The sequence below is a fragment of the Poecile atricapillus genome, chromosome W (genome assembly GCF_030490865.1).
Source record: "Poecile atricapillus isolate bPoeAtr1 chromosome W, bPoeAtr1.hap1, whole genome shotgun sequence".
NCBI classification, from domain to species: Eukaryota; Metazoa; Chordata; class Aves; order Passeriformes; family Paridae; genus Poecile; species Poecile atricapillus.
In genome coordinates this window covers 22,315,124-22,326,681 of record NC_081288.1, presented here as the reverse complement: position 1 = coordinate 22,326,681, position 11,558 = coordinate 22,315,124, and the positions used below count along the sequence as shown (strand labels likewise).

General features: G+C 43.1%; 1 protein-coding gene across 1 annotated transcript in view; it reads left to right on the top strand.

Annotated features, from left to right (window-relative positions):
- Nucleotides 1-1,581: 1,581 nt before the first annotated feature.
- LOC131592005 (phenylalanine-4-hydroxylase-like) overlaps nucleotides 1,582-11,558 on the top strand; it is a 34,570-nt gene continuing 24,593 nt past the window's right edge. The window contains exons 1-2 of the mRNA XM_058863197.1: nucleotides 1,582-1,727; nucleotides 5,785-5,892. Coding sequence (XP_058719180.1) covers nucleotides 1,686-1,727; nucleotides 5,785-5,892 — 150 coding nt within the window. The 5' untranslated portion in view covers nucleotides 1,582-1,685. The remainder of the gene's footprint in view (nucleotides 1,728-5,784; nucleotides 5,893-11,558) is intronic.

Genomic DNA, 11,558 nt, shown 5'->3' with positions numbered 1-11,558 from the left:
AGCCTTCATGTATCTGTGTCATGGATAGGGCTGTCCCTTGTGCCGCACAAACACAGGACACAAAAGACTGGCTATTTAATGAATTCACTGGCTGAGTAGTTAAAAAAAACAGTAGTTTTTCTACTCCTGGCAATTACTGAGGATACTTTCTCCTACTGCTCCGTCTTTCCTTGCCCCATCCTACTGTCATATGAGCAGTGTCCAGTGTGTTTAGTGTGCATCATATTTGGCTATCTTGACCTGCCAGTCCATAACACAGGCTTGCTGATCACTTCAGAAATAACTTTCTATCCCTACAGGCAGTTTCAGGATGCACAAAGAAGTAGTTATTCTGAAAACGGTATGTATTTGTACTCAAAGCACTGAGTTACTGCAGATGCATATTATATAATTGATAATTTCAGTGGGATGAGTTCTGACTCCACAGTCATGGGATCCAACACAGATTTGGACTGAGAACCGTGGAAATGGCTCCACTCAGTTTCCCCACTGTAAGGCTGCTGGGTTTTTTTCATATGAACAATTTACAGTAAGTCTTTGCTAGTGTTCACCACTAGCACATGCAGAGGTGTGTGTAGTAGAGCTTCCCTCAAGGAAAAAATAACTGTAAAGAGAATTTGTCTTCATCATGAAAATACAGCAAGATTACCCACCTTGGCACAATTTGTCTCAGTAAGACTTCACCTTCCCAAACAGCAAGATACTAGTCTAGTTGCTTCATTTTTTCACCTGCCTTCTGATCCTGGGCTACAGTTTTCTAATTTCCTTTACCCCCTTTGGTGATTCTTATTAAGCCAAATCTGGGCTCTTCCATATCAGTACTGTACTCACCTGAAATCATTTATATGTCCGACACCCTATGCAAGCACGTGTACATCATCTGCAGTTCTTCCACGCCTTCCTGCCCTGGAGCTCTCACCTACTCTTTCTTTCTCCTTTTCCTCCTTTACCTTCTTTCCTTTCCCCATGCTCAGGCTCATATCCCAGTGTGAGGTTCATGCAGCTAACTCCTAATTCATGTTTCCCTTGTACTGGGTGTCTCACTCCAGTGTCTGGTGAGCGGGGTGGTGGCTGCTGCTCTCTAACCTCTTTGGAAGCAGTCCCAGAGGCCCTATTAAAGGACAAATCCCTCAGCTGCTGTGCCTTGTCAGAGCCTTCCATGGCTGATGTTTGACATCCAAAGAACACATCCTGGAGAATATCTGATGTCTGTCCAAGGGAAGTGACTCCGATGGGAAACCCACCTGAGGCTGAACACGCAGCTGCAGTCGGAAGGAACGGGCTGGAGGCTGAACTGAAAACGATGTGTTGACGTGAAAAAATGAAAACAGCTGATGTTGATCAGGAGGAGGAAGGCTGTTAATTCAGAGCATGCTGCTCCTCCACGTTGGGTGCAGATAGAAACAATCTGCTGTAGGGCTGCTGCAGGCAGGCGTGGGGCTCACAGGGGATGGCCAGCGTGGAGCGGCGGGTTGGTGTGCCAGGGGTGGGTGGGGGGGGCGTGCAGGGAGAACGCCCCCTTGGCACGCTGTCCAGGGGAGGGAGCTGGGGAAGGGGGTGGTTTTGCCTTGCTTGCTCCACTTTAAATACCTTTGCACAGATTTCTGGCCACTGCAGTTAGGTTTGAAGGCTTCACCTGCTGTATTGAAGGGGCCTCCTGCTGTGGGCATTGCTGGCTCTGCAACATGGACTCACAGCACTGCAAAATGAATGGTGACTCTTTCCTGGTAAGTGAGGGGGTCTGTGCCTGCTTTATGTAGAGGTGGAGGGATGTCCTGCCTCACTCCTGCACTCCTATGCTTGTCCTCCACTCTCTGAGAGGCAGTGTGACCCAAGAGGGGAAGAATCAAGGTGGCCTCTTGTGATGCTTTGCTATACCTGAACAGTTTTGGCAGCCCCCATACTCGTCTGCTGTTAATTGTGCTCACAGAAAGGCAGTGCGAATGCAAACAAACATTGCAACAGTATCCTTGCATACATGGCAAAAAACCAAAGCATCAGAAAAGACCAGAAGCTTACTGGAGGTCTTAAACGTGTGTGATGTAAGAAAGCTGTCTTATTTTGTTAAAGGAAAATAGATAAAGTTATGTGTTCTTCTGGTGGAGCTTTTTGTTAAATTTTGGGACTCTCTTGTCCTCTTTTTAAGTGTTTACTGACTGACTTTGAACTCTTTACTTTGGGAAATACAGGAAAGACCTGAAGTTCATGCCTTTGAATACGGGCACTGATGTTACTGCAGGGGCAAGTGATGTAACCTGAGGCCAGCATAGTTAATTATTAGGATAAAATTCTGCACTTGTGTGTCCTATGCAATGCTGCTGAAGCTAGAGACAAGCTGCATCAGATATGCAAAAAAAGTGGCTTCTATTTTTTTATAAGAGCAGAGATGCCTCTATTCCCACTGCTTTGTGTGCTGAGGCTGAACTCCCACAATATTTCTCTAGGGTCTCACCTTGCTGCTTAGCCAAGCTGTGTAATTGCTTGGTTCCAATGAACTGCAGTGATCAGCATTTAAATGCCTGAAGAAATCTGACTTGGAAAGTAGTTCTATGTTCATAAGTAACTTGGAAATCTTTTAATTTGAAGTATTCCCCCCCCACCCCCTCCCCCATGTTGCATATCTAGTAAGTTTGAAATGTACAGCAGACTGGTGAAAATTTGTGATCCTGCAAATTACAAGAAAAGCTTTCTCAGGCTTTATCAGTGTTGGAATTCACTCTAAAGGGCTTTAGCTAAATATCTCAGCAATGGATTAGAAGGCTGACAAGATTGTGTTATTGACCCCTAATACTGCCACCTGTGTCACAATGGCAATACCAGTCTATGTGCAAAGTGGCTAACTAAAATGCAGGCTTGTTGTGAGGTAAATTGCATCTACATAACACTTTCTTTGAGATTGTATTAGGTCCAGGGATGGTTGTTCATGCTCATTAACTAGTTATCATTTTATTTCCTGGAAAAAACCAGAGCTGGAAGAAAATCAGAGCTGAATTTACTGCACACTGTAAAGCACATATACATATCACAGAAGCAATGTTTCTACTATATTTCTTCAACTCTAAATCATAATCACAATAGTAACAGAAGAGTAGTACTACCCCAAAGCTGCAATTCCTCCATGTATGTTGAGGAATGAGAAGTTAAAGTCCAAAATAAGAATGGAAAAACTGATCAACAGTTAAAATATGCATAAGTACTACAAAAAGCTCAACAATAATGTGAGTTGGCTGTGCTTTTGCTGCTATCACCTCCAGTGCATGTGCTGAGGTTTATTGTCTACAGTGTGTATTGATGCAGGCTACCTCCTTATATACTGACAAGAACTGGGTACCAAGAAAACAATCATTTTAGTCTTCTCCCCCTTTGCAATTAAAGATGTCACCTCTGTGACAGGCTCAGGCATGGACTGATGCTTGTTAAAAGGTCTTCCAGGGAACTGAGTGCATATGCAGATGTGCAAGAAGTTGAGCAAGTATGAGGCTGTTTACAGCACTAGTGCCTACTCCCTACTACAGTGTGCCTTTCTCTTGAGCACCAATATAAATCAATTTACAAGAATGGGAAAATGACTGAGGACAGATTGAAAGCAGCTGATCTCAACAAATCAAGGCTAGTGACCAATGAGTTTTGAAAGGTTTTTTTAAGGCTATTTTTGTGTAGTCTCATTGTACAAGGAGATCAGAATTACCTTGCAGGACTTCAACTTTGCATTATATCTCTTGCAAGTATCCAAACCACAAATTCCTCATTTGTCACACACATTCAAGTCAAGCTGTCATATAAGTTGGTCCTCACAGCATGACTTGGCAAGAATACGTTAAATATATAACTGCATGATTTTTAGAGCAGTTTCATTGCAGACAGTGAAAACCAAAATCTCGATCCATTGAACAGACAGTGGTGGAGCCAGTTCTGTCCTTAAGATCAGTTTTGGCTGTGGTGGGTGAAAACAGAAGGAAAAATCAATGCACGGACAGTATTTGAGATGACAGCTTTGGTCACGCTAACATAAAATTTCAGTACTACAGACATTTGTTTTGACTTTTGCCAGACTCCTGTCATCGTTTTCCCTTGTGGTTGCTTGAGGTGTAAATGGGTTTCATTAGCCAGCTGACACATCACTTCCAGCTGCTTTTCCTCTTGGTCCTCCCCATGTAGGAGCTGGGCTGACTCCCTGGCTGGATGAGGACTCAGGAGACACACAGATGCTGCAGGAAGTGTCACAACTGAACAGGTGGCAATCTTCCTTCTGGTGCATAAAGCCAGCACTTCTACTACAGTTCCCACTAGAGGTCCCTCATAAAGCTGGAAGACATTTGGAAAACCTTTTCAGCCTCTGGAAACAAAGCTGGATAGAAAAATGTGTGGCCAGTCTGTTAACAGCTTCCTTGGAGATAGCTTGAAGAATCAGCATTATTTACTTTACAAAAGAGGGCAGCTCTTCATAGCTCTGCCTCAGGAAATGTAGGCCCACCAAGAACTTTATGGCTTCAGGGCAGCTGGGTTTGATTATTAATTTGTCTTCTGAAAAGGCTATCTCTACTGAGGACAATATTTGGGAACTGGGACTCTTTTTACTCTGATTTATATGTTTAATTGTGTAATAGCCATAATGAGGGCAAGCTCTGCCCAAAAATACAGATCTTTATAAGGAATATTTGAATGAGTACCTTGAATCAAGCTTTAGTCCAGGACTTGTTACACCAGGATTCAATCTGTGTTGCAGATGTCTGGTGTGATCTTTGAAATGCCAACCACAAGCAATCTGTCCAAGGCCAGTAAAAGTTTTTTTTTTAAATGAAATAAACAAGCAAATGAGATATTAATGTGGCCTCCAAAAGTTTGTGGTGGTTGTGCATCAAATTTTCTCTGATATCAGAAAAATTAAGTACCATGCCAAGTACCCAGCTTTTAAGATCTGCCTCTACTCCAGGGCTCAGTTTAATCTTTCTGAAGTGGTGAAATAGCTCTTCCCTGCTTAACAGGGCTTTTGTGAAAAGAAACACATGTAGAGACATGCAAAGACATTCTAGTAATGAGAACCATGAAAATAACAAAAATAAACCTTTGAGAGTACTGGAAATTTCCTTTTGGAATTTGCACAGCAGAAAATCAATAAGAAAAAGGGAACAAATATAAATGAAAACACATCTTGCCCTAATTGAATCTTTACTCATTATGGGATTTAGGGAAGGTCTGTTTGCTCCAATAATTTTTTTTTTTCCCTTTGGTTTTCTTTGCTTGATGCTGTTATTTTGTTTTAAAAATCACCTTCCATCCTTCCTGTGACTACTGCCTCTCTCCTGGGGGTACCTGGAAGGAACAAGCAGAACTGAAGGGAAACACAGATCATGGTCTGCATCTCTGCACAGAGCACATCTACATTACTCTGCTTAACCCTGAGTGCTGATGGAAGGGAAGCCTGAGGGAAGGACTCTGCACTGTAGCTGAAACTGAAATGCAGTAATATTTTCAGTCCTCCCTGAGGGGTGAAGTGAGGCAAGGATGGTATTAGGCTTATTTGCGTGGTCTTTTTGACTACCTTGCTCTCATGAGGGCTCCAGTTTGAGGGAAGGGATTTGTGTCCCTACCACCATAAATCAGAGCAGCCCCACAGCTGCTCTGCTTCTCGCAGCAACAGTTGCCTTGATTCCCACTTAGAGCTGTTTTATACCCTCTTTACCTCACTGGTGCTGTGCAAGAGGGAAACGGAGAAAGGCAAAACTGACTCCTAGGGTGAATGGTAGTAATTTTTATTTGTGTATTTTTTTCCTTTCCTTTCAGGAATCTAGGTACATTGAAGACTCCCCCAATAAAAATGGTGTGATTTCTTTGATTTTCTCTCTGAAAGAAGAAGTCGGGGCATTGGCTAAAGTCCTGCGAACATTTGAGGTAAAGATTTTCCTTCAGGTCTTTACAATTGTGCATTGCAACCACATTTTCTTGGGGTCTTGGAGATTTGGTTTGTGGTTCTATTTCATTGCTATTACAGGGGAAAGCAGCTTGCATTTCTTTTCTGGGCTTAAAATCCCTTAAAGTCTTGGAGAAGAGGTAGCTTTTTTAAACTAAAATCTCTACTTTTAACTGACACAAGAGTGGGAAAAATGCATTTTTTCCGCTTAAGTGGGAAATATTTAATTATAACTGCTGTAGTAAGAGGTAGGAGTAAGTTGGGCTGTGACCTAAGATTGACTTAAAACAAAATAATTTGCCTTTGAACTTGTAAGGCAAACATAACCTGCATGTGAGCCATGCAGCTCACATTGCACAAGGTGATTCTGCTGGGGGCAGCTCTTAGCTCTTGTCCACCTCAATAAATCTGATATAAAAATTTCTACCATCTCCCACTTTCAGTACTTCTACAGAGTGGGTAGAGGGTGCCTACAGAACAGCATAAAATGACAATGTTTTTTTTTACACCAGTGGGACTCAGTAACTTATGCTGAGTGATTTGAAAAGCTTTAGGGGAAAAAAGGAGCCATTTACCTTTCAGGACATTGTGTGCCTATTTATTCTTGCAGAAATATTTCCCAGATGTCATGAATATTGTTTGAAAAGCACGAAACCCTTGCAATTCAGGATGGTTGTGTTGCAACACATACAACTGTGTACTCTGTGCTCCCAAGCAAATACACTTTTATATTGGTTCTGTGGCTTTTTTTTTTTTTTTTTTTTTTTTTTTTTTGCGTAATAGTTGTGCCTGAAAACAGAAATTTCTTTCTAAAAAGTTGTGGCCTGCATATTTTCCATTCTTAAAATGAATTTACCAGGAAATGAAAGGTTATGTGTTATGGGTACAAAAGAAAAATAGGCCATATTTGATTCACTAAGATAAAAGGAAAGTCACACTAACAACAGAAGAGCAAGTCTGAATCTACGAACTGACCAGTAAAGTCCTGCAAAATGTCCATGTCAGTGATGTGCATGTCTGTAAGTGAATTAATGAGACCAGATAGTCTCTCATTAAATGCATTGCTGTCTACTAACTAAATTGCTGCCAGCTCTAAAGAAAAAAATTGTAGAGGAGCTAGTACAGGAAAGAGAGAAGTAACCAATTCTTGGATGTGACTTTTCTTGCCCCAAAGCAGATACCTAAACTAGGCCATCTGAGTCATGTTTTTTCCCAGTGACCCTGATTGCAGCTGAGAGGTTGGGACTCAGTTGGTTTTCCATCCCAACAAAGCCAGTTCTTTCTGTGCTAAATTGCAGCCTCCTCCAGCATCAGGACTTGACAAGAGACCTGGCATAGCTGCTCTTATATCAGTTTTACATTTGGCATTGCAGTGTGGAAACGGATGGGTGGGTGGATGGGATTTAATGGTATGAGAACATCTCCTCAGGGCTGTTGTTAGTGAATTCCTGGTGTGAACCAGCTGCCTTTGGGCTCTTGTAACTCCATTCCAAGGACTGCACAGAGGTGTAAGTCTCACATACATGCCCAGCTGAGATAACCTTCCCCCTTTTCCACCCGGGCCGTAGCTATGGTGCCTCAGAGAAACAGACTTTGTGCCCAGTGACATCCACAGCACAGACACGGAAAGTGGTGATATGCAGGTGAAGAGTGGAAACAAACAGAACTTCAGGGAATTGTTTTGTCTTGTACTCCTTCACTGCATAATAACATTAACTGTGAGATGCTGCAGGAGTTAGCTCAGATTCTCTGTGGGTGGGCTCCTTGGGCAGGGAGATACCCAGCCTTGTCCCCTGGTTTGTGCCATCAGCTTGTTGCTGGCTTGTGGAAATGCAGTGGGTTTGTCTCAGAGGGGGCCCACAGGAGGAGATGTGAGGATGAGCTCCAGCTGTCATTGACTCACACAGCCACATGCAGAAGGAAAAGGGAAAACTGACAAGCCACGAATAGGATCAGACTGTTTCCAGGAGCAGCTGTGGTGCTGCAATTATTGACTTCGTGGAGGGGGTCCACACCTTGTGCAGCTGCTGGTGCTGATGGCCATGTGTTGCATGTCTGTAAACTTTCTGCTCCTTGTTGAGGCTGGGAGCTGCCCAGACTCTTGGTACCTCCCTGGGCACTCATGCATGGGAATGCAGGGAGTGAGCGCAGCTCAACTCTCTTCTCCCAGTTCGGATTTGGGAGTGATTAAGGGACACTGCCTCCAGCAGTGGCTTTGACAATTTTGCCTCTTTTCTAGACAGTCTGTAAAACTAGTCTGGAATATTATGGGGAGAGGAGGAGTGTTGAATGAGCTGTAAATATAAAAGACTTGAAAATTTGCCCTCTCTCCCAGGGAAGGAATCATGGAAGCAAGATCCAGGCTGAGTCATAGGGAATTAAGGGGATATCTAAAGGAAGGAGTGATCTTGAGCTGCCATCAGCACACAGGATGTCTTTCTGTAGAGAAGGTTTCTGTATGGACCTGGGAAGGTTCATCCCCTCTTTGGTTTATGAAGTGGAAAAAAAAAATCTGGGACTATTGTTCAGCCACTCTTGAGTCCCTTCCTGGGATGCACATCCTGCCCATGTCCCACTCCTGTGCAGGGGTGAAATTGCCCAGATTTAGCCCATCACAGCTTGTTCTCCATGGGTAGCAAGAGCCCAAAAGGTGTGCTCTAGGCTGGGTCTGCCCCTGGATATGATGAAGTCCAAGACTTCTGGCTCATCAAGCATTATGGCAGGTAGAATCTCTATTCACCCACAGAGCAAACCACCCAGGAAAGGAATTGGTGTCCAGCCATGGCCCAGATGGAAGGGGTAAGCCCCCATTATGGGAGCCAGGATGGACTGAAGGTAGGGGAGCCTCCCCCAGGTAGGTGGAAGCTCAAGGCTAGAGATTACAGAGTGTTCATGGCACAGAATTATGTCCTCTGAGACACCAAGTTTAAGAGAATTTCAATGTGTTTTGTGGAAAAAGTAATGTTTGTCCTACTCAAACATCCTTCAGGTTGCTCATGCAGTTGGTGGAGTACTGCATGCTCTCACATTTGTTTTTTGCTCAAAGACCCAAACTCTAGTTTTCTGTTCATGTCCCAGTTGCACACAAGTATGTGGCTACAGTGACAACTTTTGTTTTTCCTGTTTAGCTTGAAGGTTTTTTCTTGATCTCCTCAATGAACTCAGCTCTTTTTTTCTGTTGGCTTTATGTCCAAAAAATATTTGATTATTTCCAATTTTTTCTCATGTTTACTCAGTTTAGGAATACTCATGTGAACACCAACCTCAGTAGGATTCTAAGATTTTCTGATCCCTGGCTCTTGTCCCTTTTCTCTCCTTAGCAAATCTTTGTCTGACTGCATGAATCTGTTCCTCCTGGACTGCTCTATGCCACTGCTGGCAGTACAGCCCCTGCAGCCACTTCTTCACCTGTCCTGTGGAGAGATGTGTCTGCAGGGCCAGATTCACACTGTGATGTGCTGTAAAGTGCTAGCAGTTCAATCATGCTCAGCAATAAGCAGATTGCTAAAACTGATTCCACTTTGCTTCTGCGCTGACTGCTCTGTTTGTGTATTGGGATGTGGCTGACATTCACTTTTTGCTTGTCAAACCCAATTGTTTTGTACTTGAAAAGTCCCTTTGTCACCTCTGTCCTCATTGAGGCTTGAGGGTGGCTGTAGGGACAGCACAAACCCACCAGCAGGGTCTTCACACCAGCTTCACTTTAATGGGATCTGCTGTACTCTGAGGTACTCCTTGGTGCAGCCCTGTGCTGTTTGTGTTGTAGAAGATGACAGCTAGGTAGCCAAAAATAGAATAAGTACCTTCATCTAAAACAGAACAGCACACATGAGTAAAATATCATGCTTAAAATCAGGAAGACAGAACAGTCATCGTGAAATTTGTTTCTTTTTTTAATTCACTGGACACATCAAATATGTTCTGAATATAAGCTGAGGCGAAAAAAAGGAGAAATCTTCTAGGTTTTTTATCAAAACAGAAAAAGCAAAACTGAGCACCTTGACCCAAGTGTTACACGTAGTAGAAATATTTGTTTCTCTGTAGTGATAAAAGCCTATTGAAATTGAGGTAGCTTTTTAAACAACAAAGTTCATTCTGAAAGAAAAAAAAAAAAAAGAAAACCCCACATTGTTCCCCCTCAAAGATTGCCTTTTCTGTAGTTAAATTCATCATTAAAAAGATCAGAAATAAGGATTTTCATATAAAAAAGGATTGCCTTCAGTTTCAACTGCAGATTCTACACATAAATCTGTGAATACACTGATCTTTTCTGAAGTTCTTTTTCTGATGAATTTACAAGTAGTAAATCATCAGCTGTTTTAGGTGGCAAACATTGGGATACATTAAAAGCTTGCTCAACCCATTGTCAGAGAGCAGCCTTCTATCTTTTCCTCACTGATTGGACCTTCTCAGATACAGAGCAGGACTTCAGTGAAAGGTACAGCCATCAGTGGGTAGGGCTCTAGCTCAAAAGCAAAAAATAAAAAGTTGATTTGCACTAGGTACTCCTGCTCCCAGAGTAAGTTACTGTCCCATGGGGATAAGTTCCTGCTCCTGGAAGGATGGGATGGGAGTAAGAGGCTGTACAAAAGGAGACCTGGCACTTTCAGAGTCAGCAGAGGTAACTGCTCTGCTTCTGTTTAGGAACTTTATTCTGCAAGAAGTCCTACGTGACTGTTATCTCTTTGTCCCCTGGGAAGGTATTGGCTCTGTGGTGGTTGTTTCCAAATCAGGGGAAGAAAACAGTCACTTTGGCCAGGGGGTGTGTTGGGAGTGCCTACAGCGATAGGTGAACAGGCCAGGCTTGCCTCTACCACAAGACTGTTTTTTCATTACGCTGTACATATGCACAGCAATGATAATTTCATTACACTCTTCCAAATCCACATCCTTGGTCTTATCCCTCCTTTTCGTACGGCCACAAGAACAGGACTTCTTGATCTAAAGAACCAGCATGGGTTTAAAGAGAGGAGTGTCCTCTTCACAGGTACTTATGTAATGTCACATGCTGTCACGTTTTTGGTTTGTCCTGCTCCACGTGTTTTGTAGCAGATTCTGCTTCAAGCCTCATGCTGAATTTCAGGGCTGGAGTAGAAGTGCTGAGGGATGGACACCAGGGGCTGCTCCAGGCCAGCTGCCCTCTCGTGCTCTTTGCTGGCAGTGACCTCTTCTAGGACACTTTTCCTCCAGGAGTTTGGAAGGAAGACCCTAGCAGCTGGGAAGGGGAAGAAGGGGAAGCACTGTCTCCAGATGAGAAGCAGGCTCTTGGGCAGTAAAGCTGAATCAAATGGCTGTCTTTGCCTTTGCTTTGAGAATCCATGGCTGAAGGCACCACTGTAACTTTCTAAGTCCTCTGATACGTGAAAATTAAGCACTGAGTTTATACTTGTGCTTCTGAAAGTGTCCTCCCTCATGAAACCCTAAACTATACCATGGCAAGGATTAAAAGAACATGTAATCTCTTTCTCTTTGGTACCAGAAAGTGCAAGTAAAATCTTTCTTTTGGGAGATTTTTACCCAAATTCTCACTTAATGTTTATTAGTGTGGTCAAAAGTTCTTCATTTGGTAATAGTGTGTCTCCTGATGAAGCCAAGCTGAATTGACAACAGTCATGAAAACCAACTGCAGCTGGATTCACAGCTGTAC